Below are 18080 nucleotides of genomic sequence, written 5' to 3'. Positions count from 1 at the left end.
GAGCTGCATTTAGTGCTTTTAAAGTAAAGTGTCATGTTCTCGATGTGGATTGTGGGATTGACAATGGCGTGAAGAGTTGTGAGCAGATGGAGATGGACAGTGAACCTTTCTCGCTCATGAAACCGCAAGTTTGTTTCAGGTGGGACAGAGAATGCAAATTCAATCCAGTTACGATTAAATGCCGGACATATTGACCAAAGAGAATATAGAGCCTCGGAAAATAATTAAGAGACCATTTCAATATCGTTTTATTTTATTTTACTATTTATAGGTAAGTGTTTAGGTAAAATACCACCAAGGTAGTGCTTTTGTTGAAACCAGTAACTATGTTTTGGCACCTATTGTGTTATTGCTTCTGTATGACATATTGCTTATTGCTCCCTAAACTCTTTGTAAGTCGCTTTGGATAAAAGCGTCTACTTATTGACTAAATGTAAATATAAAATGATAAATTTTGTTTCAGTCTTTGAACAAATATGAATTTTCCTAGCAAATTTCAAATCAAATATTGTTTCTATGTGAGTTTATTTGCAGAAAGTAAAAGCTGGAAGGGTTAAAAATAACCGAAAAGATTTTCAGACTTTAATACTGTACAGAAAATAAGTTCATGTTCACTTTTAAATTTATATTTCTACATAAATTTAGGTATTTTTTTGTGATAACCTGGGTTTTATCACAGTTTTCATTAGTCTGGTCATGCTGTCAGTCATCACATTGCTGTTGGATGATTTTCATGTCACTCCTGAGGTTTGATTTTGTTGAAATTCAACAGACACTGGACTGGAATGACATTTTAAAGAATTTGGAATGGTCTCTTCATTTATTTTGTGGCTGTATTTTTGGGTCATTAAAGGCTGCAAAGATTGTTTACCTTTTTGTAAGTTGCTTTGGATAAAAGCGTCTGGTAAATGTAATCTTCATTGTTACCTCGCATACGCCTGTTTGGGAACCGCTGATCTGTTTTATAACTTGAACTCATTCTTAACCTGTGAACGTCACAATAAAGACTTTATATTACGAAAGAAATCTTTTAAATTCCCTGTCTTGGATTGCACAATCCTGGAAAAAGCTGCACTCGGCTCTATTAAGATGAAATATACTTTCAAAATAAAATAACAACGGCATCGCTTTTGGACGTTTTAAAATGGAAATGGATTCTAATTCATATCAACGTGTAAATGTTTAAGTAGCCTAAAGGAAATCACCAAGAGTTTGGGCTTTAGAATGACCTCACACATTAGTCAGAGAGAATACAGTAATGAAATACACTCTTGCTGTAATTGAAGAGTGTTGCTGGGGAAGGATGAGGTAAGCAAGATTTTTTAGGAGCTAGAGAAAAAGGCGCTGTAGATGGAGTGTGGGTTGGTGCACTATGAGTCGTGTGGGTTTGATGTTTGATGTGGGGGCGATGCCTCTCGTAGAGTGGGTGGCACAAATGCAAGGTATTGAAGAAATGCTCGAATAGATTTTCATCAAGAACGCTCGTATATCTTACCACAGGACTGCAGTAAAGTCATAGAGCTCGTGCAGGCCAAAAAGTGATAAACAGTTTCTGGAATTTAAACCTCTGACATCATTTCTGCATTGTCACTGCCTGTGAGCTAAACCTTTTTTAATTTTGTGAAGATGTCCATTTGAATATAGGCCTATATTGTGAATGTAATTTCTGTTGTCATTTACTCACTCTTATGTCATTTTACTAGATGCGTGACTTTCTTTTGTAGATCACAAAAAAATGTGGATAAATGACACCAGAATGAGTTTTTTTCCTTTTTAAAGTGTGTAATATAAAAATACATGATCCATATTTCCATTACATTGCTTTCTGTGCAGTCTATCTTGCCTTGAATTGTGAATATATTATGAATTTATTTATGAGTTTCTGGTTGCTTTACACATGTATTCGGATGAATTGATGGTTTGAACTTGGAGGGAGATATGGAGGAGGTCAAACATGTTGAATTTGTGCATTTAAGTACCAGACGAGATCTCCCTGTGAGGCGTCACATACGCTCAGCTCATGTACTTCACTCTATAGAAATATGTCTATGTTTTTCCCATCGGTTAGACCTTAGATGGACTCAAGAAAAACATATTTTGGATAATAATTAAATATTCTTAAGCAAATATGAATGGCTCGGTGGACCCTCAACACAACAATGTGGCAGGAATCTAATATATTACAGCTAGCACAAATGATATTACTCTCATTCTCAATGGAATAACATGTAAGATATATTGGAGGTGGTTTTTAACAGGATTCTAGAGGGAGTATTTTCATTTCGTTCACATGAAAGAAGCATGGATGCTTGTTCGTAGATGTTCAGCATAGATACAAAGCGTGGTGAATGGCGATTGGTTAAACTCACTTTCATCAGGGTTAGGTGCTGCTAGAATGGCACTGTGCTGCTTCTTCACCTGTTCTACATCCTCTGACAGCTTTTCAATACAGCCGCGGATCTCCTCCACCTGTCAGAGAAACATGCATCGAAATGTGGTTGACTTGGTTCAGATCTGTACTATGCATTCCTAATGTGCAAAGTACATTTAAATGCAACTAGAAACAAAACAATTATTTTCAGGGAAAAGTAAATATTAGTTTGAAATGTGCAAATCTGCACAGAACTATCTCGCTAACATTTTTATGTATATGAAATTAATTAATTTAATTTTTATGTATTTATTTTTTCTTTCTAATGCAGCGGTCAGATTTGACTTTGAGCATGCAAAATTTGTTCGGACAGTGTTACAAAAATGGGCGGAGCGATTGCTCCATTTATACATTTCTATACCGAGAGGTCATGAAAAACATAAACAAAAATGCAATTAAATTAAACCGAAAACGTTTTCATTTTTTTAACAATAACAATTAAATGCATTATTACACTTAAAGTTTTTATGCTTGAACCCTTTTTTGTCTTTGACCCATGTGTATGTTTAGGTAAAATTATAATTTTTGTTCTCTTCTGTGAACCACTGTCAACTGTATTTCTATTTGCATTTCTTTTCAGAAAACAATAACTGGACGAACTAGTCACAATAACAAAAAAGATGCAATGTTTTTTAAATTGAAAATTACAGTTAAAACAGGTTCAAACTCATTTTTAAAAACAAATCTAATGTTAACATGTATTTTTAAGAAGAACTGGGCTGGAGACTAGAGTGGTCTCTAATTTTTTAATATTCTGAAATGTACAAATCACAGAAAAGCTGAAAATGTTGTCATCAACTAGGGATGGGCACGAGTTCTCGGACGCGACAGCGGCGATTGATGATCAAAACGATGATCGTTTTGGTCTGTACATTTTTTTTTTTTATAATAATTTTCTTTACAATTATTACATGACAGAATCGGATTTCAACCTCTGTTCTATATCATGTCCATCAAACTGTGCCACTAGACTACCCTAAATTACATTATATTTAAATCTCCCTAAAAAAATTTTTAATCTTTTAATCACGCCTCGGGCATCAGTGACTCGGTGACAGCGGTGCCCACTCAAAACAACAGGTGCCCATGGCTGGGTCCTCTGACATTTACTCAAGGTTAATCTTACCTGTTCAAAAAATTCATCCATAAAGTGATCTCGGTCAACGTGAACGACTTCTTCATCATCATCACTGTCCTTAGCCTGTAAAAAAACAACATCAGTTAAGACTGGGATGTCAAAGCAAGTTTCGTGAAATAAAGATAATAATACGGCTTTCTGGAATACTTGATTCTGATTGGCCCATCTGATGTTTCTCAATGACTCTAACACATCTCGGGAGACTGTTCACATGAGCTTCTTTACTGGGCATCGTAAATGTTTCACGTAATAAAATAACTAATGAAATATTAAATCCCAAATCAATATTTTGTGTGCAATTATTTTCTTAAGTGGTAGGTAGGCGAGTAATAAGCGGGATAATGTACATTCAGACGGTCGTTATCACAAAAACAACCCCTTCAGAGTGATACGAGACCCCTCTGCTCCACGAGAACGGACCGGTATTAATGGTTCAGCCCATGCATGTGTATAAATGATCACTACTTTCTCATATAGAATAAAGTAGGCCGAATGCAAATCACATTTTTTCAAATGAGCAGAGAGTGGCACATTTAAAACATAATTTGCTTGTATTGGGCTGAGAATTGGGGATAGCTGGAGGCCTTTTTCAGATTAGCTGTACAGACAATCCACATCAGACAGAACGTTAAGACAGATCTCCGGCGCATCTAGACGTAAAAACTGTACCCCTTTCCAAAGTCCTGCTTATCTCCAGGGAATCAATATAGCCTCCCGTTTGAGCCAGACTGCTTCCCACCCAATAAAAGGCCTATATAATGGAGGAAACATATATTAAACTGACAGACGGGAGATTGATCTGGAATCTTCACATGCAGTAAACTGTAGTGGGAATGTTCGTGGAAAATCTGGCGGGATTACAATTCCCTGCAAATTCCGGATATTGATTTTGCTTATAAAATGAGATGTGATGTTTTGAGTCACTGTTTTTACGAACTCCTCAAACAGGCTTTTGATATCTTATGAACTGTGATAAAAAAATTATAAAAAGAGCAGGGTGCAGATATTACACTTGTAAAGAGGAAAGGACAGACAATGATACCACCGAAAAAGAAAATCTCATTTCACACAGATTTACATGCATGCGATTTCCAACCCAAAGGAAATTTAACAGAGGTTCCTCTTTTATAGCATTTGATGCATTTGTTTAAGAGAAATATCCATAATGACAGTGCTATTAATGTTGATGTCTATCTTCCGTCATCTCTCGAATAGACGTGAACCAGAGGCTTGTTTTTCCGGCAGATGACGCAGGGTGGTCGTACACTCTGGAGACGAACACTGCTTTCTTCGTTTTGTTCCAATAGGATAGCGTCTACTCTGGCGGGAGCTTTCGTCACCGTCATTTGGAGGAAAAACAAGCCTCTGGTTCACATGCATTCGAGAGATGACGGAAGTCAGACGTCAGCGCTTATATCGCTGTCAATATGGATAGTTCTCTTAAACAAACACTTTGTCAAATGATTCGATTCAGAAGACTTTTGTTTAGACAACGGAGCTGTGTCGAGCAGTTATTTGATCGATGGATGCACTTTTTGGAGCTTCAAAAAGTCATCACCCATTTACTCCCATTATACCACTTGGAAGTAAAATGATAGTTATATTATAACTCTGACTGCGTCATTCTTCAAGAAGAAAACCATATACAGTTAGGATGCCTTGAGTGTGAGTAAAACATTGGGACATTTTTATTTGCTAGCAAAGTATCCATTTAGGATATAATAATAGAAACAAATAAGAAAATTGAGAGAGTCTGGAGGTATAAAATAAATGTAGATTGTAGAGGTAAAATAATGTGTATTATGGGTAAATCCGATGAGAAATGGTTGACTTCATATTCAGATATTCAATAATATTACACACTTGCCAAATCTGATCTGACTTTGTGATATTGTTGAGGTATTTTCTGAAACTCTTTCTGCCTATTTCTTAGGAGAAATATTTGAGACGCAAGAGACTAAAGTTTCCATTGGCCCTGCATTTAATCTCATTGATGTCATGGAGAAATAAATGAGATATCAAGTCAATATATTACTGTCATTTTCCATTCAAACCTTTATGCCGATGATATTTTTGGTAATGAAATAAATCGGACGCTGTATGCAAGTGACTGGTTGTGATATTTTGACAGTAGCGCTTGGCTGGACGCAACCGTCTGCCAGATAAGTGAGGTTCATCAGCCGTTTTATCAGCACCAAACGTCATTTAATTTATGCAGAGGCTATTTTCATTCTCCTGTCATCAGATAATGACAATAACATCTCTTCCCCACGAGCAAAGGTGAACCCTATGATGTCTACTTTTAAACTGACAATCGCTTATTGATTCGTCATTTTATCCCCCGCTTCTGTTTCAACCGGCGCATTCTATGCATTTCCCCACGCGGGGAGAATCGCATGTCAAAGCACAATGACCGAGCGTCAGAAAGCGGCTCCCGTGTTGTCTCATCAGCCTCGCTAATGTTTACTCTACTGTTTCTCCTCTTATCTGGCCGCTCCCTTCCCTAGCCCTGCCTTCCCCCTGCCCCCTCAGCATCTGGTTTCATTGGGAGTGGCTTTGGCTCCCCTGTGTTCTGTATGTCTATGCTACTGCAGTACATTTAAATTGATGCCTTTGGCAGACGCTTTTATCCAAAGCAACTTACACTGCATTTTACTATACATTTTTTTTGTATCTGAGTATGTGCAATCCCTGGGATCGAACCCATGACATTGGCGTTGCGAGCGCCATGCTCTAACCAATGAGCTACGGGAAAGCAGTACCAGTCTCTTATGACCTTCACCAAAATTATTTTCTATAGCAACAGATTTCAGAAGCAGGGAGGCCCTGCGGATTCTGCATTTAATGGCTGAATTTGGTCAGCGGAGCCTCTCGGCAGCGAGACTGCGCACAGGTGCTTGATGTCTTATTTCGGAGGACACATTTTGTGTGTACAAAGCTGGGAGGCACAGATAAGGTCTGGGGGAAGAGTTCGGAGACGATAAATCTCCTACCATGTTAGACTGGGGTCACAGCAGGGCACCAATAAACAATTTGTATCCCTTTTCATCTCTGTTGTGGTTGAATGACAAGGGATTGTATGCTCTGAAGGAGCATTCTTTGGTATTGTTTTAGATATATTTGGTGCTATCTCACAATATGTGGGTGTGTAAATGATTAGAAGATTATATATAGTTGCTATGAAAACAAAAAGAAATGCCATAATTTATTCGCCCACACATAATTTCTCATTTTTATATTATGAACTGGATGAAGTGATTTGTTCTGTCAGGGATGAAAACACACTGCTACTGCTCACATCCAAGGTTCTTAAAGGGATAGTTCACCAAAATGTATTGTATTAACCAACATTTATTCACCCTCTTGCTGTTCAAAACTTGTATCTAATACATTTTTCTGTGGTAATCAAAAGAAGATATTTTGAGAATTGTCTCGGTGGTTTTGTGTCCATACAATGGAAGTAAATAAGGGCTAATGTTGTTGGGTGTTGTTTGGTTCTCAAAGTTCTTCAAAATATCTTATTTTGTGTTTTGCAAAAAACAGTAATAGTCAAACATGTTAAATCGACATAAGGGTGAGTAAATTATTAAAAATTTTATTAAATGTACAGACGCCTGAGATTTTCTTTAAAAAAACACTTTACGGCTTTAAAAATAGTTAATTTTCTTGTTCCTATTTCTTTAGCTCAGGATTTATTCATTTTAAGAGCGATAAAGACTATCCATATCCATGCTCAAAATCCATTATGGTTTGAGGCAGGTGTAGGACAAATGGACATTTCTTTCATTACAACCCAAATATAGATACATTAAATATAGATATTCCTAATGTTTCTTTTGACATTATTCTGTATGATGACTTTTCCTATAAAAAAACACTAAGGTCTCCTTTGGGTTATGTCACATCTACTCATCTCCTCACTTATGACGGATCCAATGCAAAACGCCATAAGGCAACTCAAGGTCATGCTAGACTATGTAACTGCAAAGCCAATGACTTATGGTTTTATAATAATATAAACCGGTTATTTAGAGATGTGTTTTAGTAACAAGCAGTATGTAGCTTTAGGACCCAAATATAGAATGTAATGTAAGTCACTAAAATGCATATTTTATGAGCTATTTATCATTTTTCCTTTTTATAATCGGCTAGGAAATGGGTGGCACATATCACAGATCAACCGTTTACATATGACAGCCTCAACCCGGATTTCATTTCAGTTTTACATCGGACAAACCGTATCAAAATGTTTTGAATACGATCAAATCAAATAGGGAATACATTATTTAAATGAACTGGATAGACTCTATACTTTTATTAGGTGAACTGATCATTTTGTAATGCATACAGAACAGCATGGCCATGTTTAATATGGGTCATGTTTTCTTTTACCTTACATCGTTTTTTCATGGTTTTTGAAAATGAGGGCAAGTGACACATCTGTCCATGCTGGCATCCGCCTCATTTGGCTACAGCAGCTTCAAATGACAGGTGAGTTTTCACGCCAAAATACTTTGAGTTTGATTGGACGCCCAGCATTTTAAGTCAAGATATCAGTATTCTCCTCATTATTAAAAGCTTGCAAGCTTAATGATGTTATTGATATGGGGGAAAGAAGCACATAGGAAAGTTAGGCGACTGGAACCCTTAACCACATTAAGTTATATACGTATCACATCACACAGGGATGTTGGGCTCAGCTTTGGTTATCGTATATGTAGAAAAATATTAACCATTTTAATGATAAATGCAGAATGTTTGGAGAATGTTAAATACAGCAGCTATGTATTTTCAAGTGTATCAGGCTGGTTTATATACTGATCTAATATGGCTTAATTTAGCATATTTTAAAGAAAAGTTAGTATTTATTACAATACCTCAAATCAGAATAAAATTTGATTGAGTTCTCTTATGAGTTTCATTTAAGTTAAATCTGATTTGGCTGATTTCTTCTGACATTGCTTTAGAGAAATAAAACAAATCAATGTGGTCCTTTGTATCTCGTATCATAAAGCATCACTATAAGGCCCATCTGTTTGTCACTGGGTTTTGCAAATATCTAACCAAAAGAAGTATTAAAAAGTGTTCAAATAAAGTGTCAACTTTGACAACACAGTATTTAATCATTTTAAAAGTAGGCTACAGTATTTTATTTCGTTTCCTGAAAAACTGTGAATTTGGACATCCGAGGAGAAAATACTATTTGTCCCGTGATTCAATGTATGAACAGTCTGCTCCACTGCTGACCCACTTCATGTATTGCAATACTGAGTTACCTTCTGGAAGAAGATACAGACTACCAATAGGTAGGTATAATCGCTTTAAGAAGTCTTCTATACCTAATTTAATCAAAATGTTAAATGATGAATGAGTGTTGGTATTTACTTTTTGCATTGTTGAATTTGTTGTTAATGTCTTTTTTTAAAGGTTTTGTCAATGTAAACACCTTAAGTCCAACACAAATTTCCCCCTGGGGGACAATAAAGTGTATTTTAGTATCCGAGGATTCAGTAGGACATCGAAGATATGAGACAATTGTTCAATTCCGTGAAGAGGTAAGAGGTAAATAATCCGGATTTGGGTCAATTTGATGAGAAATGTTTGAGTTCATATTGAGATCTTCATTAATACTTAATGACTTAACAGACTTGACAAATCTGAGCTCAGTTCGAGACGTTGTTGAGATCTCTTTTGGAGGAATTTGTGAGATTTATGGGTCTTTTTCTCACCATGAATATCAGAGACGTGCAAAAAACTTAAGCAAAGTTAATCTTTGCTTTCTATTTAATCCAATTGATGTCTAAGAGAAATAATTGAGATATTAAAGATATTTTTCTTTCTTATGGGAACCTGCTACATGTCAGAACATTAAAAACCACTTTTGTTGGTTTTCTCATTGTGTACTATTATGATTTCTGAATCAGATTGTGTGAAATCCCAGCAGAGCATCTTTTTGCCATTTTTCACCTGGAACCTCGTCTATAAAGAACATCAGGATAGTTTCCTGCATGCGCAGCTCGGTATAAATCAGAATAAACGGATCTGTAGTCCGATCTTTGCCTTTAAATTATTGAAGGCCCCCCTTTAGGCTGTGAAGATAAAATGAAGTTTGTTGGTACGGCTATTTACCATCTTACATCCAGCTGATTCCGCCAGACCGAGTCTATTACGCTACTCATGAGATGTAGTGATCCAGAATTTATAACCCAACCCACCTTGTGCACAATTACCAATAACGAAATAAATGTAGAGACCGTATTAAATATTAAAGTGGATAGTGCAGAATATGTGTTTTATGGGTTGATTTTTCAAGCCAGCTGGGAAGCCATTTTGTCGTGGTTGGGTTTTGTTTCTGTCCTAATGTGCGTCGTTTTAAAGCAGCTTCACAGAATTGGTGGTGTTACAGATTGGTGGGTGGTGCATTCGAGAGGACGTGACATTGTGCCTGCAATAACGCTGTCCTCACATTAGACTGCAGGCGTAGTTGTACCCACACAGCGATCAGAATACAAACACGCATGTTCGCACGACTTCAGCTTTTATGCCCATAGATTCACACAACACACATGAGAAGACGTATATCCTTGTCAATTATTCTTAATGATGTATATTGCGTTTGAAAAGTATGGTACTGTTATTGTGTCAACATCCATAAGAAAGAACAACCCCTCTGATATCTATTGTATTTTCAATGTCTCAAACTCATCTCGGATTTGTCAAGTCTGGAATCAAACGTCAATAATAGGAACGTTCTCAATGAACTCAAACATTTCACATCACATTTACCCAATTTCAGATTATGTGACCTCGACAATCTTCATTCATCTTACACCTCCATACTCCTCATGCTTGAAGGATTGTCTCATTGGTCTGTTTTAAGCAATTTTAGGAGAAACATCTGATCCTTAAATTAAACACATAAGATCTCATGAGCTATGAAAGAGTAACTGCTAAGCAATAAAAATGTCCATCTAGCGAGTTGTTTTAAATGCAGCTATATTTCATTTGAATTAATATAGCCCTTAAAACATTGATATATTTTACTTTTTAATTCCCAAAATCCTGACGTGTACACTTGCATCCATCAGTTTTAAGACAAACCGAATTGCTCAAGTGGGGTTTTCCGTTTTTCTATTCATCTGTTTTATTTACCCACTGGAAAAAGCCCTTGGAAGGGATGCAGCAGTAAAGAGCATGCTTAGGAAGCAAAAGCGAGCGTGTGGCAGCGAGAATCAAGAGGAAGAGAAGTGTGCAGCTGTAGGGGGGAGGGTCAGCGGAGTGCCATGAGAGGGGGATGGGGAGAGAGAGAGAGAGAGAGAGAGGAGCGAGAGACATAGACCTCCACAGGGAGAGAGGGAGTGGTGGGGGAAGGGAAGCCAGAACGATACGGAAGAAGTTGTCATCGAAAAGGACATTTAAAAAAAGACATTTGATGATGGATGCAGGGCCTCCTAAAAGTAAACCAGATCCATGCTATCGGAATAATGCTTCGGAAAACCAGGTGCGGGGGTAATGCAACAATGTCAGAATCCCGCATCCCTGCCGACGGCCCATCTGCGCTGGGGATGGCCGACGGCCACGGGCATCAAACTCTCGAACCTCCGGTTATGCCATTAGACCTCCTTTAGTCTCGTAATACTGCATTAGGTGCTGTTGACAAACATAAGGATCGGCGAGAAAGGGTGGAAAATGCGATTATATTTCCGAAGTGGACGCAAATCACATTCCCTCACGTTCTTACACCGTAGATTCACTCAACAAAGTGGTGCATTCTGGGATAGAATAAATTTGAGGGGCCATATTTGTAGCGCAACACGTTCTTCTAAAAGACCACTTTACGAAGAAAAACGCAGTTGAGAAAGATAGGCAGTGATAGAGAAGGATGCATGATGCATTCAGTCTATGTGTTGTCTCTTATAAGTACACGATGTGGTTTCTTTTCCACCCAAGGGACGGGGTTATCCCCAGTTCAACTGTGCCATAAACCGAGGCTAATAACAGCAGACCAAAGAGACGGAGAACAAGCTATTAGAGTCCTTTGTCAAAGAACCGAAACCATATATATGTAAATACGAAGAACATCTACAACAGGAGAATGCAGTCAAAAATCAATCCATGCAGATGTTACAGGATCCAGTCTAAATAGCCATAGACAAGGCTACAATTATTTTCATTATATGGCTACACAACATCTTTATAAAAGATCAATACTTAAGTAAAAATAACAAGTTTGGCATAATAAAGTGAAAAAAAAACTTTCCTGTGGCTCAGTGGTTAGAGCATGGTGTCAGCAACACCATGCTTTGGATAAAAGCGTCTGCCAAATGCATAAATGTAAAATGCAGAAGTGACATTTTTGTAATGGTTGAAATAAAAGCAGGGGCGATATATAATCTTACAGATGGTAAGGAACAGATTTACAGATAATACTGAGCTTGTACAATATTCTTCTAGCAAGGCAACTAGACCAAGAGAGAGCCACAGAAAAAAACTATTCTACAGTGTAAGAGGACAGAATTATGTGATATAACTTTGCCCTGTAACCAATTTAAGCTTTCTTGTAGCTCAGTGGAAAGAGCATTGCGGTAACAACGCAAGGTTTTGGGTTCGAACCCAGGGCATTGCATATGCCTAAGTATAAATGTATAGGATTATCGCTTTGGATAAAAGCGTCTGCCAAATGCATAAATAAATAAAAATAAATAAATCTGACACAAACAAATTGTCAATTTAAGATCTTTTTTATTATTTGATTATTTGAAAAAAAAAATGTTTTAAACAATCAACAAGTTAAGGTGATGAATTGTTAAATATTTACATTTAATTTTAAAGCTTTCATTTTACAGAAGCTTATTTGTAGAAATATATTTAAAAAGGTCAATTAAGATGAGCTTTTCCTGACAGTGTTTTCGAGGTCCAGAATATCAAAACAATTAAACAACTATTTATTTTGTATAAAACAAATACATTTATAAAGAATTCCGACTTTTAGAACACATCAAATTGTTTAGTGTCAAGACACGTGCATGAAAGTACAGAGAGTTCATTTTTAGGGCGAGACTGAGACTGACATCTCGACATCGCACCATTTATAAAACTGCTTTCTGTTTCCTCATCGGAATAGCCTCCGTTTTTTCACATTACACAATAATGACTCGGCTTTGAAGAAAAACTGTGTCCAACAGGAGAATAAACGACAAACATGCTGACTCATCCGCCGTCTGCAGTCAATTTACAGAAGATATCCTGCTGTAATTTTTTAAATCATATCAAATCTTACGGATATAATAAAAAAGCTGTCGGTGTTGTGTTGTTGTGGGCAGGACAGAATGCAGTTAAATCACCGCAGGTCAGATAAAGAAACGTGGGATTCAGTCTCCATGAATTTTAAAGGCCGTGCTGTAATTAACCGGCTTAAAGCGGCACTACGTAGGATTGGCATCTTTGTCGCCATCTCGTTTTTTAATTGCTACTGCAGGTTATGTGCGGAGGTATTTCTTAACGTTAGTTGTGATTCGGCACTGCTCAACTGCGCGGATGAGTCTGATATTTTGAGTCGTGGCCTGTGACAGTGCACCGGTGAGAATCTTAAATGTACATCAGTAGGGCATAATAAACACAGGTAACATGGCAGATGATATAACACGAAACAAATAAGAACATAAATAGACCCCAATAGCGCTAATGGAGGCTGTGTTGAAGTGGTTTGATATTATTTTGGGTGCTGCTGTGTCATTTCCAAACCTGCTGTTTCGGCTGGTAGTCTCCAGTTTTGTTATCTCTCATGGAAACTCCCGTAATGCGAACCGGACAGAAGATCCCCGAACACGATTCTTAAATGCTGACGAGTACGGTTATATATCATTGTACATTATACAACTATAAATACTATATGCAAGCCTTGCCATCATATCTGGGATATACGACCGTATCACAGCTTAACTTATCTGTGGTTATTCCAAAGCAATTGTGCTGACAAGTACACCCAACTTACTTGTGTATACATTTGGGAGGTCTAAGTCAAATCATACCACAAACTGACGAAGATTTGTGTGTCTTATACATGCATTCATTATTCATTAAATGAATAAGGAACTGGAAATGCTAAGCGGAGTGACAATCAGAAGCCGAATCATTAAATTCTTTACGAAACTCATCTCAACACTGGAGGTCTGTTATTGTTATTGCATTGCAAGTTCACTGAGGACATTGATATAAGCAAATGTAGAAGCATTACCGACAAACATTCAGATTCATTTCACAGCACCAATTACAATAATGAAGTCAAACAAGCAACCATTTAGCTCACTCCCACTCACCATATGGCCAACTGAACTAAAACCAGAAGAAAGAGTGATGTAGCTATTTACAGGGCAGAACAAACTGGACAGCCTATAGGGGGCGCTGTGCTGCTCAGAGAGCCAAATACCTTTCAGATCCCTTAAATATAAAAAAACAAAAAAAAGACGTCACACTCTGTTTTATTGAAGCATTTCAATAAGCCATGAGAGACATTTAAACCGTAGCTCGGCTACAAGGTGATGTCACTATAGGTGATTGGTGAGGTTGACAGGTTTTCCATACTATAATAGTAAAATAGACATCATGATGTGCTTTACGAGTTTGCAAGGACAAACTCTTTCTGAAAAAGAGCTTTAAATCCATTCCCTATAAAGCATCATTTGTAATTGTGTGCCAAAGTATACACAGTTAAACTTTTAAACTTCATGTCATAAAAACCCATTAAACTGTATTTGCTCATTTCTATTTTGTTGCCTGTTTAGTTTAAAGCTCATAAAAATACTTTTGTTCAAGTTGTAGCAAATTGTGTCAGCAAATACACTACAACCAGAATAAATTCCTGAAAAGTCGAACTCTGCTATAAAAAAACTGCGCAGTCTCAAGTGGAATCATTCAATTTCATCTTAAGCATCCTCACTACATCACATACCGCTCAGCATCTATATGCCCATAGAGTCAACAAAATTAGTTTATGCTACCGACCCAACTGTAAAGTGTCAGCATACGAAATTCATTTTATAGTATCAGGAAGCGGTTTTACAAATTTCTTGCACTTCAGCGAATCTACCTTCCATTAATATACACCAAAAACCCCACAACCCAATCCCAAGCCTTAATCTATCTCCCAACAAAAAGGCATTTAGATTCAAACCCTATCTGCTACGGCACCTCTGGCCATCACAGCTTCTTCCTTCATCTGAACTCGTCTGACCCTCCTCTTTCCCAGCTACCTGCACTGTGATTGGCTGAAGAAGTTCTCCGTTCTATTTTGTTGTAAAAATAGCAAGTTCTCACTGTACCAGAAGTGTTTTCTATTAGTCCCCCCTGACTTTTACCCCTCTGTCGCGTTGGTCGTTGGACAGAAGCCTTATAGTCGTGTAGTTCCCCATCTGTCTATTCTCTATTTGTTATCTACCTGTTCCCGCCCCGTAGGCTGACAAACACCCACTGCGTTCACTTTCCCCGTGAGCTGAGCTCTCGCTGCAGTCAGCTGCATCTTATCACTCGGATACTTTCCCTGCGTGTCCCAGCGGCTACCGGGGGTTTCTCCCCTGCTTCTGTTCCATCTGTGCAGAGAATTAATCCTTTGCTTCATCTAAAAAACTATTTTGAATATCTCACAGCTGACTTCTACATACAAGAAATCATGTATTGCCACAAGAATATCACAGTTATGAGTGTAGATGGACCAAAAAAGGCTTTCGAGTCATTTTTAACATGGCTGAATTGGACTGTCTACAGGTTCCATTAGCACTCAATTATCATTAATATTTAGCAGAATGTGTCTGACCTCTTGCTTCTCTCGACCGGATGGATTTACTGTATGTGATGATAAATCTCAGGCTATCGATGTTCCATGTCACACCTGATTTCTCACAAAATAATCATTTGGATATCATGATTAATAAAGCGATGCACAAATCATATCAACAGCAATGAGATTGAATAATATACAACCGAAAATACATACTTTAAAGTGTATGGGGTTTTGTGGCCTTCTCTTTGAACGAATCAAGATAATTAAACGTATTCTTTATGTCAGTGCGCGCTGCCTCCCTCCCACCAAAGACGTGCCGCATGAAGAGCAGCAGACACGTGCTTATTTTAACAACAGTCGTGCAGACACACAGAGCAGGTAAATGGATGCACAACAGTAAACAAAATGCAGCAATTTTAAAGAATTTGTATGTGTTTACTGTTTGCTATATGTCTCCAACCCTTCGACCAGATTTGTGATTTTATCTACATTTAGCATTAGCATTATTGATTAGCATGTGAATGTTTGTGACCCTGTGAAAACCCATGCTAAAGACTCAATTATTAGAAAACAAGCATCAGAGATTAATTTCAAGCATTAATTTTACTAAGATTTCAATCTTTAAAATTACATTATTCAGTCAGTATTGAAGATATTGTTCTTATATTTTCATTGAACATTCTGTACAATGATTTTATGTGGAAAACAGTAAAAAGACTTGCTGGGTTTTCACAAGCAGGGTCACATTTTGTAATGACCAACGTTCTAATTGGGATATTATTTAAAGATGATAAAGTTCTATAATATGAATGGCATGGAAAGGCTTATTTAGCAAGTAAATCTGTATTCTGTTTAGGATGAGAGCATTTGATTGTTTGTATGTTGTCAGAAGCTTTTTTTGAATTTTCAGACTTCTATTAACAGGGCCTACTGTGGATATCAAAATATAGATTAAATGGCCTGATATCCAAGTCGACTATTGATGAAATATTTATTTAATTTAAAAAAACATATTGTTTGGAAGAAAATATAAAGACTGGACCTCTCGGAACTTTACTTGAATACCCATGCTTTATGTAATCCTCTATATCATTTTTATCAAATCCATCACATTACAACAGTCAATAGATTCCAAAAGAAATTTTAATTTAGGACTACATTTGAATACATGACATTTGTAAAAACGAGCCTTTTCACTTTAATTTAACAACGAAATCCAGACAGATCTTGTTGTTGAGTCGGAGTCTGGCAAACAACTTTTGACTCGTCTGACCTATTCTTGACTATTGTGAAAGCATAAAAAACACATTTCTTATAAACTGTGTCTCACTTCGTACAATTAAAGTTCATTTACATTGACAGTGGAATGTCTTCAGATCTTAAGCTTGAGCTAAATGGGATGAAAAGAATAAGAGAGAGAGAGAGAGAGAGAGAGTGAGTGAGTGAGTGAGAGAGAGAGAGAGAGAGAGAGAGAGACATTCAACCTTGTCTCTCTCTCAAGGACAGAACAGGTCACAGCGGAGCACATCAATACATGTGCATGTTTAGTAACAAGAGTTTATTTAAAACACTTCCGTGCATATCTCAAGATTTTATCCAGTCCAAAGATAAAATTGTTTTTAAAAATAATCATTAATGGCCACCACTGCTTGTTTGAGTACAGAATGATTGCTTTGGGTGCTCATACATATTATTTATTCTTTAAAATGTAATATAGCATATCAACTTATCACTGACACTGCCAAGAGAAACCAATGGGACAAATGAAATCATATGAAAATAACCAAACTAAACTAGTTAAATGTAGATGACCATTGAAATATTGGTTTGATCTAAAGGTTTAGATTTATTAAGTCACATAAATCACATTAAACAATATTTAAGACTTGAATTAAACCAGATAATTTAGGTTTTAAAATGTAACATTTGACAAAACATTTATACCATGTTTTCTAAAGAAACCTATTAGGGAATCACTTCATTAAGTGTGTGAAAAAAGCAATAAATGCAGTAAATATATGAAGAGTATGGTTCCAAAATGAGATATCTCTGTTGTAAAAAATATATATATATTGTGCATTCCAATTAATATCAACCAAACTGCAGATGGTTTGTTTTGATTTAAGCCATAATAACTCAGCTAAAACAATCCAGCTTACTAACTTGATCATAAACATGATGACATCATTAAAAAAATAATTGAAAGAGTTTTCTCATTTTGGAACCAAACTCTTCATATTGTGATGATGAATAAAAAGTGTGGGCACCATGACACATAATGTTAAAGGCAAACCTTATTTTATTTATATGTAACCATGTTAATACAACAATATTAACCCCAATTGAACTATGGTTTCACCGCAATAACCAAAAAACTGTTTAACAATGATGTTTGTAGTAATATAAAATATAAATCTGCCAAAAACATGGCTACCACACTTTTACTATAATAAAACCATGGGGAATTTTCCAAAGGGTGCAATTATCTTATACATAATCACTTCAGCACGTAAAGTAAGGCCTTTCCCTGGTTTGGCTATAAAGATGCTACAGTTACAAACGAAACCTAAAATGGAAAAGGGCAAGGTCAGTGAATTCTGTGATTTATCCTTGATTGTCTCCGCTATACACAGACACGCGCGCCCTGCGCCCTGCGCACGCCCACAGTAACCCGTTCATCTCCCTCACCGCGCGACCGATACGTCACAGTGATGCTGACGATTACATAAAAT

General features: G+C 36.9%; 2 protein-coding genes across 2 annotated transcripts in view; one reads left to right on the top strand and one right to left on the bottom strand.

Moving 5' to 3' along the window:
- Positions 1-18080, top strand: part of si:dkeyp-113d7.10 (zinc finger and SCAN domain-containing protein 21) — a 57258-nt gene that overhangs the window by 18625 nt on the left and 20553 nt on the right. The gene's annotated exons all lie outside the window — the stretch shown is intronic.
- stx1b (syntaxin 1B) overlaps positions 1-18080 on the bottom strand; it is a 36050-nt gene that overhangs the window by 16004 nt on the left and 1966 nt on the right. Inside the window, exons 2-3 of the mRNA XM_056742107.1 lie at positions 3558-3632; positions 2370-2469 (exon numbers count right to left, since the gene is read on the bottom strand). Of these exons, the coding sequence (XP_056598085.1) occupies positions 2370-2469; positions 3558-3632 (175 nt within the window). The remainder of the gene's footprint in view (positions 1-2369; positions 2470-3557; positions 3633-18080) is intronic.

Source organism: Triplophysa dalaica, chromosome 25, assembly GCF_015846415.1.
Source record: "Triplophysa dalaica isolate WHDGS20190420 chromosome 25, ASM1584641v1, whole genome shotgun sequence".
NCBI classification, from domain to species: Eukaryota; Metazoa; Chordata; class Actinopteri; order Cypriniformes; family Nemacheilidae; genus Triplophysa; species Triplophysa dalaica.
This window is presented reverse-complemented; position numbering and strand designations above follow the sequence as displayed.